Raw genomic sequence first — 16847 nt, forward strand, 5'->3', positions numbered from 1 at the left:
CAGGCAAAGCACATTTGACCTTACAAGTTCCAAATGAGGTTCCTTTGCAAGTTGGTTGGAAGTGTACAGGCAGGTTATGTCATAAATGCCTCTATCTTACATATGCAAACTCCTTTCTTTATATACTTAGTTTTCTCTTTGAATGTAAATTTCCCATTGTATCACTAGGTCTTTTGAACTTCTGCTCTTCTAACAATAAAACCTCTGTCGTAGCACCAATTTTATTAGTAAGTTGAAAAAATAAACACGCTGTTTGGCTTCTTCTAGCTCGGTGCAAGATTTTACCCTCAATCTTGAATGGTTTATTCAACAAATGCAAATGAACACTTTACCTTACTGTTCTCCTGACCCAATTGACATCTCAAAATTACTATACATCAAAGCACCCAGACTAGCGGGCTTTAATCCAATTAAGACACACCTAGACACAGACCCCCACCAGAATTTTAAAAATTAATTTCCAGTAATGTTATACACATTAATATTCATGACTCATGTTGAGTATATTTTGGCTTTAACTTTAACTGTTTCAACACCATTCCTGGAGAATGTGCTTTATTTTTCTTCCTACATGCAACATTTTACATTTACATTAAGGTTCATTTGCCATTTTACATTTCTGTCCAACTCATTCTGTAATTTCTGAGCTGCCATCTCAGATTCCACTCTCTGTCCTAGTTTGGTATGTTCTGCAAATTTGACCACTTCACAGTGAGTTTCTAAATCTAGGTCAATTATTTAAAACTGAGCATCCCATTCAGTACTTCTGCACTGTCCCAACCCCAACATAAATCCTCTGGCCTATACCCCTTCAGCCATGAAACAGATTTCAAAATAAGGCTAATTTCCAATATCTCAGGAGACTAGTTCACAATGGTTCTATTTATTCTCTGAGTAAAACATCAATGGTATCTGCCAATGGATATTTCTCTTCAATAAACTTATGTTTTAGTTTCTTTTATTCTATTTTCAGTAAATGAGAGCTGCTCTTTCCTTTCTTTGTAATGAAAACAGGGCACATCTATATGCTTGAACTGTTAGCATAATTGCAATTGAAATGAGCAGGTGATTATAGTAGCAGCAGTCTCATCAACACAAAATATTACATCTTGACTCCCAAACTCTTTCCTGCCAGAATCCTTGTATTACTAATATAAAGGTCTCTGACATTTATGATGAGAGCAGGGAGCACAGTACCAGAGGGGGAAACCCAGAAATCCCAGGGATGTGGAGGTCCTGATAAATTTAACGGCAGGACCTCATTATCATTTTTTAAATCCTGTTTCCAATTTGGCAGCAGACAGGTTGCCAGATTGACCTTAGTCGGCGAGAAAGACAGCAGTAAAAGACTGTAGCCAGGGACTGTTGAGACTGCTGTCCCTGACACTTTAAAAAGATTTGGGGTTGGCGTGGGCGGAAAATTGCAGCCTGGCAATTGAGAGGGAGGGGAAGATTGAAGGGGGGGTGGGGGGGCGTGATTGACAGATCTCGGGGCAGGAAGCTCAGGATCGTGGTTTGAGAGGTGTGTCAATAGATCGGGGCAGCAAGGACAGGGTTCAGTCAGCATAAGGTTTGTATGAGGGGCAGTTGGGAGCAAAGAAGAAACAAAGTTTACCAAAAAGAGTCACTTCTTGAGAATGCTAAAAAAGCTAATTCAGTATCACTTTTATTACAAGAAATATCTATTTAAGTAAAGAAAATTTTACAGCACAGTAAATGTTGGAAATGCTCAGTAGGTCAGGCAAAAATCTGTGGATGTTAACAGTTAATGTTTCAGGAGGTCATTCAGCCCAACCTGTCTTCACTGGCCGAAAGAGTTATCCAGCCTAATCCCACTTTCCAGCTCTTGGTCTGTAGCCCTGAAGGTTATGGCTGCTCAGGTACGTATGCAAACATTGTTTAAATACAATGATGGTTTATTAACTTATAGATTCTACAAATGGTTTTGAAAAATAGTCCATAAATTGATTTGTTGATAAATAAAAACATAATGTTACTCTGAAATAGAATAATTATGTCAAGTTTCTTCATAACCTGGAGAAGTGTTGACTGATGAAACTAAAGGGCTTTTCTATGATCATTACTGCTTTTCTTCCAATATTACCAGTCAGAATATTACTGTCCTCAATGGCATTTAGTTGAAGATAAGACTGGTAAAAGATATTGAGAATTGTCACAATTCACTCGTTTGTTTGCTTTTATGGGTTTTTTTTTGTTAGGAACCACATTCAGTGTTCTTTAATACATTTAACTTCTCTGGTATTGATTCATTAACCACACATCTATTTTAATCATTACTAGATATGTCTGATCATAGGAGCCTAAAGATTACAATCGGAAGATTACTAAATTGATACAAGACAACTAAAAGCAACATAAAAACAGTCAGAAGGATTGAGGTTCCTAGGTGAACAAATCAAATTTTTTTAAGGCTATTCATTTAACAGCCAGCACAAACATGATGGACCAAATGTTGCCTTCTCTGCTGTAACCATTTTATGATTCTATAACGAGGATTTTTAAAAAATCGAATTAGATTTCTAATTTCTTTGGCTGGATAGAATACTGGAGTGTAATATTGTATTGTATGAAATTCATTGCTTACTTAAACAATCTTTTCTCCTGTTACTGATAAACAATGATGTGAACACATAAATAATTTAAGATGTTTTTCCTTCAACACCAAAGTACAATTGAAAAATATCTCCACATTCCCTTTCATTTAAGAATTGGTACAGCTGCCCCAGATCCATATGATTTCCCTTGGTACCATGTACATCAAATATTTTTTCTTCAAAGTCTGTAAACTTGCGAAACATTTGCATTGCAGCAACCACATCAATGTTTGTGACGTCCATAGTAGCATCCTCTCTGTGGCGGATTAGAATCCTCTTCCAGGTCAACCGTTTTGCTCTGGAAGGTGATGGAAATATGTTAGAAGGATTTGGGACAGATGGTGCAGTGTGTTGGTACATAATATTACAATTTTGGTTGGAGCATTTGTGCCTATAATACCACACCACTTAATTCCCAGTGTTAGCCGTATCATCCTGGGAACGCATCAAAGTTCAGATCAGGGACTACACTCTTCAACTCAGTCAAGTTAGTCAAACACTATTTGCCTCTATCAAATCCTTGTTGAGATTCATTATTAGCCCTAATCTTCCAAATGCCAATTAATTTTGTCCTGGATTAGTCTCTAAAATGTTCCCAGCACTGACATTGGGTTGACTTGGCCTGTTATTGACAAATGTATGCCTCAGCCATTTTTGTTTGAACAGGGGTGTGACATTTACAATCTCCAGTCCTCTGGCACCACCCCCTGTACTGAAGAAGGATTAGAAGATTGTGGAGTTTGGAGTGGGGCCAGAAACAATGGCTTCAGTCTTCCCAGTATTTAATTGGAAGAAATTTCTGCTCGCCCAGTAGTGGATGTCAGATAAGCAGTCTGATCATTTATCAAGAATGGAGGAATCAAGAGAGGTGGTGGTGAAGTAGAGCTGAGTGTCATCAGCGTACATGTGAAAATTAACTGTGCTTTTGGATGATGTTACTGGGCAATATGGAGATGAGAAATAGGAGAGGGCCAAGGATAGATCCTTAGGTTCCAGTGGTAATGGTGCAGGAGCAGGAAGAAAAGCCTTCGCGAATGATTCTCCATCTATGATTAGATAGATAATAATGGAACCAAGTGTCAGTAGTCAAACCCAGCTAGACAACAGTACAGTGGCACTGAAGGAGGATGATGCAGTCGACTGTGTCAAAGGCTGCAGACAGACCAACAAGCAATATGAGGGATAGTATATCCTTGTTGCAGTGGCATTGGATGTCATTGTGACGGTAATAGGAGCCATTTCAGGACTGTGGCAGGGACAGAAACCAGATTGGAGGGATTCAACACGGAGTTTTAGGGAAAGATGGACATGGATTTAGGAGGTGAGAACATGTTCTGAGGGCTTTCTAGAGGAAAGGGAGGTTGGCGACGGGTTATTAGTTTACAAGGAAAGTTGTGTTAAAGATTGTTTTTTTGAGAAGAATGGTGATTATGGTACATTTAAAGGAGAGAGGGACGATACCTAAGGAGGAGAGAGAACCACTAACAATATTGGCTAACGGGGACGAAGAGGGGAAGTTGAGTAGTCAGCAGCGGGAATGGGGTCGAGAGACCTTGGAGAGGGCATAGAGGAGATAGAGATGCAAGGGCTAGGGTATATCAATGATTTGTATGTTGTGTGAATTCAATAAAAACCAAAGGCACCACAGTGGATAGAGTCCACACTGGGAAAATAAGTCAACCTAAACCAGGGCGGTGTGGAAGGGAGAAGCAAATCTCTTGGGGCCCAGGAGTGCCAAATTTAATAATTACAAAATGGTTAAAAATTAATTAATAATTAAAACTATGAATATAAATTCATATTTTATCCTGTGCTCTGTTGCATTCCTTGATGGTATGTACCAAATATACCAAAGGCAAACCTTGTCCAGTACTCTTCACATGCACTCTGTGGCCCTTCCACGCAAATCACTCCAGGTTTGCCAGGCATACTGAATCCAGTAAGTGAAAGCTCTTTTGCCCACTCTAGAATATTTTTCCTCTTTTCTTTGTTATAGATGTGGTGGCTGTAGATCCAGAGTCGAGTACAAATTACATCTTTGGTTCTGTTAGCAGGTTGTCTCTTTTCAATTGGAATAGTTTCTTTGCTCATGTATGTAGCTGCATGGGCTTTGATCCATTCAATTGCATTCAACACACACATCTCACCACAACAGTTTTTCCTTAGATACTCATGAAGGTCCATATTTAATTGTGCCTGCTGTGTTCTGTATAACGCATCTGATCTGGAAAACAGAATGTCAGTTAATTTAAACAGGAGTTACCTTGTATACAGCACTTCTACTCAGAAAAATCAACTGAATGTATTCTTCCAACTCAATAGAATCCAAAGATTTGTCTTCCTTTTTAAATTAAGAACTTCTTCCATAAGTGTAGAAAATGCTGATACCCAGCAGGTATAACAACATTTGGAAAGACAAATGATGGATAAACATTTTGGATAAAGGCACATTAACAAAACTTATAATGGAATTGCATCCAAAATGTTTACCCATGTTTTTGGCTTCCAGATGCTGACAGAACCATTTTTTTCCCCATAATTTTCAGTTTTCATTTCAGTTTTACTGGTTCCCCTGATGATGAAACCATTTACGCTACATAACGGAAAACTACAACTGCAAGTTCTCTATAGAAATCAAAAGGGTAGATCTACGGAAATTTTTGGAATAGCAGCCATCAGCATTTTGATATTAGCAAAAAACTGCGGATGCTGGAAATCCAACACAAAAACAAAAATACCTGGAAAAACTCAGCAGGTCTGGCAGCATCTGCGCAGAGAGCACAGTTAACATTGAGTCCAAATAACAGTTCTGTTGAAGGATCATTCGGACTCGAAACGTTAACTGTGCTCCTCTCCACAGATGCTGCCAGACCTGCTGAGTTTTTCCAGGTATTTTTGTTTTTGTTTTAGCATTTTGATATTAATGGGACCCAGTGTCCCAGCTTCACCGCTGATCTATGCAGATTGTTTTTACTACAGACTTTTCTTCAAAACTACTTTTCTACTGAGATCAACCCTTTAAGGAAAAATAGGAGTTAAACATCGACTTTCAGCTATTGGAACATTGACAATATCCATGTCCAATTACATGAATTAAGCACAAAATTCTAAATCTATCCCACTCACCTTTAGCATCAACATTTCCCTTTCTATCACAAACAGTACAATAGCTATTGCTTCTTAATTCAGTCTAACACATGCATATTCAAGGTGCCATTGTACTGGAATTTTTCAACAATGCTGTCAGCCTGAATATTTGAGGTACTAGAGTACATGCACTTACACTTGCCTCTTAGCAATATTTGCAACAACAAAGTGCAGGGCATTTGCTTAACCAAGGTATGGGAAGTTACTAGAGAAGAGCAGAGAAACGAGTAAACAAATTAAATGGTGAAACTTTAACTGTTCCTCACAAAAATAGCTTCTTGTCATGTGAATTATGGCAAACACAATCATTTGATACTAGAAACCGAAGATTCAATTTCTACTTATACCAACAAAGTTTGAATATGATTTGCTTAAATTGTTTCTTTTCTACCAGCTAATTCGAATGATGACTACTTTTTCTTAAAATAATCGATTGCACAAATCTACCATAAGTGCATGTACTGTACCTTGTTGACATTGCTGGTATCACTGCTGGATAATTTGGAGGAAAGGCACATGATAATGCACAAACTACCTGTAACAAAAGAAGTAATTCCATTGGAGGAAAGGAAATTACTTTTCATGTACAATTATTCAAAACAGTCAAAAAGATGTACAACATATAAACATTTCTAATACGGTACTGACATTAGGAGCATCCAGTTGGAGGTGTACAGTGAATTGCAGTCTTGAAGCTGGTGGGTTCAGAATCTTGCCTTGTGCATAGTCACTGAGATTTGCTAAAGCCAACTGATCATCCACTAGAAGCTCATTAGGAAACATACTGAGCAGAAGATCCAGCTCAGACATCTGGGCCTCAGCATTAGCAGGGCTGGACATTTTTCAAAGAATGGCTCCAAAAAGTGTAATAACCCAGTTAGAAAACCTAACAAGAAAAGAAAGTTAACATTCTGCATATCAGATGCCAAATATGTAAAACTGATACTGTTAAAATAGCATTTTTACATGTCCTGGGGGAAAATTCTCTAAAGCTTCTCCTGCAGAATAAGCATGCAGGTGTCACCATTCCTGGTGGTGAATGCACATAAGTAAATGGTGATGGAATTATAGAAAATAAAATACTATATTTACAGCCTATTATTGGCTCATCTGAAGCATATTCTAGCCCATTGTATATAACGAACTGGCAATTTAACCAACTTGCAGGTTCCCAAGCTTCATTCATTAAAATGACCTGTATCAGGTGCAAATGAAATAATTACTGATCTAATTTCTAGCTTCCATGGTCATAATGTTTCTCCACTTAAGTTTTTTTTTCCTTTGCCTCCAGACCCATAAATATCCAAAGCTTCAAAGACCAAAAGATTTAGGTGTCTGCATCCAAAAGTCACCAAATTCTAATACACACACAAAAGTTAATCACAAAGAATAATGCAATGTTGGCCTTTATCTCAAAAGGGTTAGAGTTGATAAGTAAGGAAGTGATGCTTTGGTTGTAGAGCTTTGGTCAAAACCCATCGTGAGTACTGTATTCAGTTTTGGGCACAGAACCTCAGGTCTTGGAGAGACTACAGTGCAGAATCACCAGAATTATTCCAGGGCTTAAAGGTTTCAATTACTTGGCCAAATTTTATAAATGTGGCTTCTATTCCCTTGCACTTATAGAGTTGATGGATAATTTAATCAAGTGTTTAAAATGATAAAGGGATATGATAGGGTAGGAGCAGTGAAGCTATTTCCCCTGGAAGACAAATCTAAAAACTCAGCAGCAGTTCTAAAGTTCCAGCTCAAACTTTACAAACATCTACCAAAAACAAATGATGTCTCTACCCAATTGTTACAAATTTGAGTCTGCCATAGAAAGCCCTCTTAGTTACAGTGACATAAGTGGTTTGAGCATCTTATTATTACAGTCTAATCCTGACAATATTATCAGAATCACCTCTGAGTGTATTTCAGGTTTTTCATGTATTTCCACTTCATCACCAAGACTGCCTACTTGCAGCTCCACAACACTGCCCAACTTCAACCCTGCTGAAACACTCATCCACGCTTTTGTTACTTCCATATCTTCTGGAGGCCTCCATCAGCTCCACTTGCTTTTATGATATATGTACTCCTCCAATTCTGGCTCCTTGTACATCTCTGATTTTAATTGCTGCACCACAGGAGGCTTGTGCTTTCAGTTGCCTTGGCCCTTAACTCTGAAATTCCCTACCTAAGCCTCTCTGCCTCCCTACCACTCTCTCCTCCTTTAAGATGCTCCTTAAAACCTGTCTCTTTGACCAGACATTGGTCACCTGCCCTGACATTTCTGGTGCCTTTGTTTAAAAATGTTTTTATTGATATTGCTTTTGTTAAGCACCTTGGGACATTTTGTTATATAAACATAAGTTTGTTGTTGGCTGCTAGTAAGATCAGAAGCGTTACTCTGGGTTTCTGTTGCTAAACTACTTTTTCTGGGCAAATGGAGAGACTTTCGGCTAACTCACAAACTGACCTGTTCCCGAAAGGAGGTTATACTTGTGCAATTAAAAGTGATTGATTTCATATTAAACTGCAGTGAACATTTGTTCTACACTTGGGAAAGTAGAGAATTAAGGGTAAGCCTTAGTCGTGCTGTTTTATGAGGTCAAATATGTCAATTGCTTCAGCCATTCCACCTTTCAAAAGCCAATCTGATGGGAATGCTGTCAAAAGTTGCTGCTGCTCCTTCTGCAGTTAGATTCTTTCATTCAGTTGGATATTCAAAAGGTTTTCCATTTTCTAATAGTTTCTTCAGAGAGTGCTTAACGAATTTATAAACACGTGTGATAATGTAATTAACATAGTGAACTCTGTCATAACCACTTACAAGCAATATCCCTGCCATTACTTAGGCTGCTGTATTTTCTTTAATCTCTCTCGTATCCTTCTCAAATTCTTTAATGAGGAACAAAGTTTGGCCTGTCAGGATACTGTACAAAGATGTGGATCTTGGAGTATTTATACTCGGAAATAAATACAACAACGATTAAAAGAGCCGAAAAAGCTTAAACGAGTGAAAAATGTCAATTTGTTTACAGAAGTTAAAATTGCTCTAATTCAGTAGGAAAGGCTGGTAATATTAAATAAAAATGTCACTGACTATCTATGACCCTATAGGTCCCATTTTTATGGTAAAATATTACACATTACACCAGAATACAATGTTATCACGTACCTGCTTCTTGTCATTTGTCTTCCACTTGCAGCATCCACGGGGCTCTTGGTCGGTGCGCCTCTTTCGCCACTTCTCGGCCACCGTCTCCCCAGTTTAACTGCGCATGCGTGATGCTAAACGCCATTGGTGACCGGGAGGCACCGCGCGGCAGCCGTTCCCTGAGGTAGAGAGCAGCCGGTAAGAGGGCTAGGGAATGGGAGCGAGTATCTCAGTCAGCTCTTGGGAGTTAGAGTGTCTAGGTGAGGTAGGCCTTATCAGATCTTGATCGTTACTGTTTAGCTTATTTTACTAAATTTATTTATTCATGTATTTGTAAATTCAGCCCATTTGTTACTGTAACTCTCACCAGTTCCTTCGTTACCTCCAGGTTTGACTAATTCAACACATTCCTGGCTGGCCTTCCGTTTTACACCCTCCATGCATTTGAGGCCATCCAAATGTCTGCGCACTGATTCCAGTTCATTTATCACCCCTTAGTTCCCTGACTTGCACTGGCTCTTAGTCGAGCAATGCCTTGATTTTAAAATTCTCATCCTTGTTTCAAAACTCTCCCATGTTCTCACCCCTCCCTGTCTCTCTAATCTCCCATAGCTCCATAATCCCCTGGATTCTTGGGCATCTCCTATTTTAATTGCTCCAGCATTAGTGGCCATGCCTTCGGTTTTCTGGGCCTCAAACTCTGGAATTTCCTGGCTAAGCATCTCTGTTTCTCTGCTTTGCTTTCCTCCTTTCAAACACTCATTAAAACAAACCTTTTAGAATAAGCTTTTGGTCACCTACCCTTTTTATCTCCTTATGTAGTTCAGTATCAAATTTTGATCTTGCTTCTGTGAAGAGCTTTGGGGGTGTTTATTTTGTTAAAGGTGCTATATAAATGTAAGTAGTTTAGTCCAGTGTTTAGGCTCTGGACAGGAGGATGTCATGCCCCTCGGTATTTGGCATCCAAGTCTTCGATCTGCAGGCAATTTGGCCTTGTGCAAGCGTTTATAAAGGATTTGTGGTAATGTTGACCATCAGGTTTATCATCAAGGCATAAGGTGGATTACTGCCCTCTCAATTTGTGGGTGGTGTTTAATCACCAGTGGTGTCCCCAGTAAGTTACATGTTCAAACTAACATCAGTGACTCATTCCTAATGCATATGATTCACAGACCTCTTTGTTTCACCATTTTATAACCTTATTCCCCCTTTCACAATATAGATGTTTTTTTTTCATTTCCACCTGTAAATTTTCCATGAGTGAGTTTTGTAGAGGGGAGGAATTATTGTGCTTTTAAGATCCAAAATGCAGGTAACTGTGCACACAAGCAAGCCAAATACTGTGAAAGCTGGAAATGTGAAACTTTTTTTAAAAAAAAAGAAAATATTAGGAAACTCTCAGCAGATCGAGAGAAGCAAAGTTTCAGGTCAGTGACTGACCAGCTCAACAACGACTTGTATTTATATAGCGCTTTTAACATACAAGTCACAAAGTGTTTCACAGGAGTGTTTTAAAACAAAATATGATACTGAGCCATACGAGATATTAGGGCAGAAAGCTTGGTCAAAGACTTAGGTCATAAGGAGCATTTTAAAGGAGGAAAGTGAGACTAAGGATTAGGGAGCCTTGGATGAGGGTTTTAGCAACAGATGAGCTGAGGCAGTTGTGGGGTTAGGGGATGTTACGAAGATGGAAATGAGCAGTTTTAGTGATGGGATGGCTATGTGGTCAAAAGCTCATTTTAGAGTCGAATATGACACCAAGATTGAGAACAGGCTGGTCCAGCCTTGGACATTTTCCAGAGAGAGGCTTGGTATTGGTGGCTAGGGAGCAGAATTTGTATTAGAAACAGAAGATAATGGCTTTGGTCTTCCCAATATCTATTTGGAGAAAATTTTTGCTAATCCAGTAATAGATGTCATATAAGCAGTGTGACAATTTAGAGACAATGCAGGAGCTGGAAGCGATGGTGATGAGGTAAAGCTGGGTGTTTTCTGTGTACATGTGGAAACTATGTACTGTTTTCAGATTATGTCACCAAGGGACGTCTTTTTGTTTTCATTTCAGACTTCCAGCATCTGCAGTATTTTCCTTTTAGGGACGTGAGTGGTCAGCAAATTAATGAGAATAGGGTTGAGGTAAGTCTCGTGGACAAGATGGCCTCGAAAAGTGGAGATAGAAACTAGAGGAAGATGCAAGTTCAGGGCTAGGGCAGGGAAATGGAGGGCAGAGGCAGCTGACCTGATTGTCTCAAAGAAGCCCTTGAACTCCTTGCACTTGTTGGAGGTGAATGTGGAGGAGATGAGGGAGAGAGGTTTAAGAAGATGGTTCACAGTAGAAAAAAAGGGGCTGTGGGTTATTTTGCATTCCATCCTGGAATAGTGAGCAGTTCTGGCAGATGAGAGCATGATTTGTTAGATCTGGCTGGACTACATAAAACACTGATGGTGAATGACTAAAGCAGTTGAGTGCCATATCTGTTCAATTCTGCATCCCTTGGACTTAAGGGAGTGGGAATGAGGGCCATACTGGGGGAACAGCTACCTCTTAAAATATCTTTAACATGAAATGTCTGTTAACTCTTGTTTCACTCTCACCACAGATAGTCCTTGACTTGCTGAATGTTTGTAGCATTTTCTGTTTTTATTTCAGGTATATACATAGCAGCAGTTTGACCAGAACTATGAATAGACAGTTGTTGTCTTTTGGCAAGTGGATGGAGGCTGAACTCTTGACTCTCACCCACCTACCACCCCAGTCCTTGCCAACCTCCTCTTACTTCCCATCCATTGATTTAAAAATCATCTATAAATTCTTCTGTGGCCTTGCTCTGAGGCATCTGCAGTTTTCTCCAACCTTGGTTTGAACCCTTGACTCTTGTATCAAGTCATCTCTCCCTTGGCCTCATCCACTCCGTTGTTGTTTAGTCTTCATTCATCACAGACCTGCACTTATTAAATCTTTTACTTTTCTTCATCTCTCCCCAGCTGCAAAAATCTTCCCAAAAACCTATCTGTTTTGAAATGCAGTTAATTTGTTTGCATGCTTGCCATTCAAACATAATTCACTGGATATGAAGAGTTTTGGGATATCCCAAAGATGTAATGAGCTATGATAATGTGTACATTTCCTTTAACTTTTTCCTATCTGTAATCCCTTCCCAAACTCTCTTTATTCCTGCTCATTTTTTTCTCCTTTTGTAGAGTGCTTTCGATATTTTTATGAATTAAAGCTGTTGTTTAAGTATAAATTGCATGACCACCAACAAATTTGGAAGGAAAGATAAACATTATATGATTTTCTTTTGGTTTACATTTGCTCAAAGCATTTCTGCTCATTTGAGAGGAGTGTTAATTTTAATGGCACTCCAACCTTTTGATTTTGTCAATGAGCTGTGAGCCATTCTGCTCTTTTCTAACAGTGGTGTTGGCTCCATGTGTTTGCATCATAATAATTGATGCGCTGTGGACGTGAATTATTGGACCTTTTTTGTGGTTCACAACAGAGATGAAGGAAGATTATTCATTAAAATGAAAGACTCGGCGAAAGTTCATGGTCTTTTTATTGAATAGATGTTTTATTCAGTTAGTTAATGGATCACAATCTGTGAAATAAGTGCAGAGTGGGTTATTTTCAGCCAGGAGATCTTTCTCATTTCCTTAAGATAGCTGTGCTTAAAATGTTTTGGTGCATGGGAATGTTTGACCTGCTACATAGAGCCAGTAGTTGACAAGTGCAAAGGTCCATGTGCACCCCAGCCACCTAAGCCCAAACCTCTAGAGCTCTGGCTCTAACTCTCTCTACCTCCTTTCTCCTTTAAGACACTCCTTAAAACCTACCTCTTTGACCAAATTTTTGACCTTCTTTCCAAATATTGCCTTATGTGGCTTGGTATCCAATTTTGCTTATAATGCTCCTGTGAAGTGCAGCAGGACATTTTATGTTAAAAGTGCTATATGAATGCAAGTTATTGCCATATCTAACTTGCACCAAGTCCTGTTCACCCATCACTGCTGTGTTCTCTGATTTGCATTGGCTGCCCGTCGAACAACACCATGATCTTAAAATATTCATCCTTGCTTTCAAATCCTCCATGGCTTCACCCCTCCCTCTTTCAGTAATCTCCCTCCAACCCTCAGACCTCTGCACTTCTCCAATACTGGCCCCTGATTTCAACCATCTAGGCCCCAAGCTGTGAAATCCCTTCCTAAACCATTCCACCCCTCCTTCCTCCTTGACCATGTGCTTGGTCAACTATCGTAATGTCTCCTTAGAAGTGGTGTCAATTTTTGTCTGATTATACTCCTGCAAAACCTCTTGGGATGTTTTGCCACTTTATTAGACGCTTATATAAATAAAAGTTGTTGTGCAGTTACAGTGGGTTTCCTGATGTGTGTTTGTGGCTGTTCTGTTAGAAATTCAATTTTGCATCATAGAAATAAGAACACTTCTAAAAAGTTGCCTTATCATACAGTAAATATTATGTGGGCAAACGGGATAGCAAGCCAGCATCAGCAGAAATGAGAAGAATGACCAAGTAATTTCTTTGACAGTAAAGAAGGAATGTTGGACATAACACAGGAAGAGCTCCCTTCTGCTCTTCAGATATCATCCACATAAGCTAAATAAGCAGATGAAACCTCGGGTTACAATATAATCTGTAGGATGGAACCTACAATAATACAGTACTCGCCCATTACTGTATCGTACTTTCAGCCTAGATTGAGCTGTCAACCTTGCAGCCTGTTCTCTGGTGCAAGAATGGCAGAAAACCAAGGGAAGGGACTTTAAGAGGGAGCTTAGGCAGGACACGGAATTAGGTGAGATGGTGTTCAAAGATGTTGGGGAGGATGGAAATGTTACAGATGGTGTGGTTTGTGGAGAGGATGGGTGTGTTGAGGTTTTTTTTGAGGATTGGCATGATGGTTTGGAAGAGGCGATGGGTGGTGTCTGAGAAAAGGAAGCCACTAATGATCAGTCAGCATGGGCCTGGAGGGATAATCGAGTGAATGGAACCAAGGGAGTGGGAGGCGAGAGAAAAATGTTTGGAAAGGGCAGTGGACAAAGTGGTGTTGGGAGAGAAAATGCAGAATAGCAGAGAATCAGGACAAGAATGGATGCAAAGCTAGGGGAAGAAGCAGCAGGGTCCACTTCATAACTACTCTCAATCTTGCAGATGAAGACATTTGGTATTGAGTGAGTGAGTAGACAATTGGGGAAAAGGTATTTTGAAGAGGATGTAATCCATGGAGAAAATAAGTTTTCTGTTATTACTTGTTCTCAAGGATGGAGTAGTGGCTGTGTTGCAGAGTTAAATCAGATCTGGTGATGAATGACTAAACCAGTTGTGTTCCAAGTATGCTTAAGTTTGCTGTCCTCTGACTTCACGGAGCCAAAGACGGCGTCTGGGAATGCCAGAAATGAGAAGGGATGAGCAATTTGATAGGAATGAACATCAAAGGCAGAGAGAAGGGAACAATTTTGCAGATCAACGGCAGCAGGAATGGCAGAGGACTAGAGATAGAAAAGAAAGACTTGGGTTATACAGCAACCTGCACAACCTCAATGTCCTAAATTGCATTACAGGCAATTAAATGCTTTTGAAGTTTCGCCTTCCTCTATTGAAGAAAACACAGCACCCAATTTGCACAGCAAGATCCCAAAATGGCAATGTGTTGATAATCTGTCCTTAGTTGTATTGGTTGAGAGTTAAATATTGATCAGGACACCAGAAGAACTTCCCTGCAATTCTTTGAAATAGTGCCATGGAATCTTTTACGTCCACTTGAAAGGGCAGATGGAACCTTAGTTTAACACCTCATCGAAAAGATCTTCAATGGCCTCCCTTTGCACAAATCAGTACAACACAGAAGTGTCAGCATAGATTTTGTGCTCAGGTGTGTGGAGTTGGACTTGAACCTACAATCTTCTGACTTGGAGGCAAGAGTGCTACCACTGAGCCACAGCTAACACACAGAGGAGAGGGAGGTGGGAGGTCAGAGGTCAGAGTGAATTTGTGAGGAAACTGGGGAGAGATTCTTTCCCTCTAGTGGATGGTAAATGTAGTGAGGTTTAGAACATAATACTACATAACATAAATGAGTTGGGAAAGAGATCATGATGGTTTGTGTTTAGAAGTCAGTTTTGTTTGCTGAATATTCAGATATATTTAACATGTCTTTATTCCTGCGGATCTTATAGTTATTTTGTTGTAATTCTTTTGTGAAATTCTTTTCAACTTGATTGCATATTGGTTTTATTTAACATCTTCAGGTGCACAGTTTTCCAGATGCTTGATCTTGAAGTTGCCTTTCTATTTTTGTGGGCACTATAATTGAACAATATTGGGACAACATTGAAATGGGAAAGAAAAAGGAAAGACAAAATTCTCCACAGATCGATGAGACCTCTGATAGTTTTGGTAAGGAAATGCTTCTTTGATAACAATTGTAAAGTGATGAGAAGTGGGACTAACTGGATATGCTTTGAAAGAGCCAGCATAGACACAATAGGCTGAATGGTATCTTCTATGTTGTACTATTCAATGAACTGCATCTTTCCTACAAAAGTGTATTCTTTGAGCTCATTTCAGTTTTTTAAAGATTTTTAAAAATCTTTCTTGTGCAGAGAGCTGTGCCTCAAATAAATTAGGGTCAAATAAATCAACAGTCAAAACTATCAAAATAATTTATTGAGGGAAAAAGAAAACAGCAAATGGCCTTGGGCTGTTGTTGGTTAAAATCTTTATTTTGCTGTAAGTGTTCAGTGTTCTTTAAATAGTCGCAGCTTCAAGAAATTGATAGTTTATTTTCATTAATACCATGGAGAGCAAAATGTATGGATTGATTGACTACACTAGTTTCAAAACAAATTGAGGACCCCATGCTACAAGTCTACTGTTGGGTGATAGGTGGACAGCTAGATGTAGCATGGTAGGTACTCAGGAAGTCCTGCATTAGACAGGGCAACATAATTATTTTATTCCTTATGCAATATCACTCAGTTTCAGCAATCAGTAGAATGCACTACCCTTCAGTTTTTCTATTATGATCCAGCTGATCACATAGGTAGATCCCTAGATAGTTTAGAAAGTTCTAAACAAAAGATTTCTAGATTTGTGGATGAAACCAAATTGGGGAAGTGAGTTAATGCTTAAGAGAACTGCAACAAATTGCAAAAAGGCATAAATTGGCAGAATGGACGCATCATTGTCTAACTGTGGTATCGTTAAGTATGGGGTATTACATTTTGGAATGAAGAAAGGAGGAAGTCACGTTACTTGGAAAATAAGAATCTAAATGGGGCAGAGGAGCTAAAGGATCTGCGAGTATTAATACGAAAATCACAAAGTTTTGGCACAGGTCAATAAGACCATTAAAAGCAAACCAAGTACTAGGGAGTACAAAAGCTAATTCTAGAAGGGATAGAATTGAGAGATAGAGAAATTGTCCTGAAGCCTATATGGAACTTTGTTCAGACCAAACTGGAAGTACTGTGTGTAGTTCTCATTTTCATATTATTAAAAAGGATGGGGAGGGTGCAAAAGAAATTTACAAGGGTGATACCAGGACTGAGAGGTTATTTAAAAAAAAAAGGCTGAGTGATAACCTAAAAGAGGTCTTTAACATTATGAAAGGTTTTTATAGAATAGATGTAGAGAGAGTTTTTCCACTTGTGGGGAATTGCAAAACTAGAGCCCCAAGGAATAAAATGGGGAATTCAGAAGAAACTTCCAGAGAGTGGTGAGGATGTGGAGTTGATTACCACAGGGAGCAGTTGAGGCAGATAATGTAGATCAGGCTTTCCCAATGTACAGCCTGCTGGCCAGAGTCTGGCCTGCCAAAATACACTAGAGGGAGCGTTTGTCTGCCAAGGGGGAAAGAGGCTGTGAGGGAATGTTTGTTTGCTGGGTGGGGAATGCAGAAAAGAGGCTGCAAGTGAG

At 39.3% G+C, this 16847-nt stretch overlaps 2 protein-coding genes across 8 annotated transcripts in view; one reads left to right on the top strand and one right to left on the bottom strand.

The window, feature by feature from the left end:
* Window positions 1-1644: 1644 nt before the first annotated feature.
* On the bottom strand, window positions 1645-9027 carry rwdd2b (RWD domain containing 2B). Of its 2 annotated transcripts, none has more exons than XM_041211542.1 (5): window positions 8926-9027; window positions 6411-6648; window positions 6230-6297; window positions 4477-4839; window positions 1645-2913 (listed from the first exon to the last, which is right to left on the bottom strand). In XM_041211542.1, exons 2-5 carry the CDS (start codon window positions 6600-6602, stop codon window positions 2661-2663), a joined length of 876 nt encoding a protein of 291 aa, XP_041067476.1. In that variant the 5' UTR covers window positions 6603-6648; window positions 8926-9027; the 3' UTR covers window positions 1645-2660. The 2 variants fall into 2 exon arrangements, with proteins under 2 accessions (XP_041067476.1, XP_041067475.1); XM_041211541.1 differs by lacking the exon at window positions 8926-9027 and adding an exon at window positions 8578-8645.
* Window positions 9028-9042: 15 nt separating this feature from the next.
* The window catches only part of usp16 (ubiquitin specific peptidase 16), a 144682-nt gene continuing 136877 nt past the window's right edge, over window positions 9043-16847 (top strand). For 2 of the 6 annotated variants that reach the window (XM_041211533.1, XM_041211537.1), the window contains exons 1-2: window positions 9060-9164; window positions 15179-15326. In XM_041211533.1, coding sequence (XP_041067467.1) covers window positions 15266-15326 — 61 coding nt within the window. In that variant the 5' untranslated portion in view covers window positions 9060-9164; window positions 15179-15265. Of the gene's footprint in view, window positions 9170-10972; window positions 11044-15178; window positions 15327-16847 lie in introns of all 6 variants that reach the window. The other 4 variants (XM_041211535.1, XM_041211534.1, XM_041211538.1 and 1 more) reach the window with 4 other exon arrangements.

This window comes from Carcharodon carcharias, chromosome 18 (genome assembly GCF_017639515.1).
Source record: "Carcharodon carcharias isolate sCarCar2 chromosome 18, sCarCar2.pri, whole genome shotgun sequence".
In the NCBI taxonomy this organism is placed as follows: domain Eukaryota; kingdom Metazoa; phylum Chordata; class Chondrichthyes; order Lamniformes; family Lamnidae; genus Carcharodon; species Carcharodon carcharias.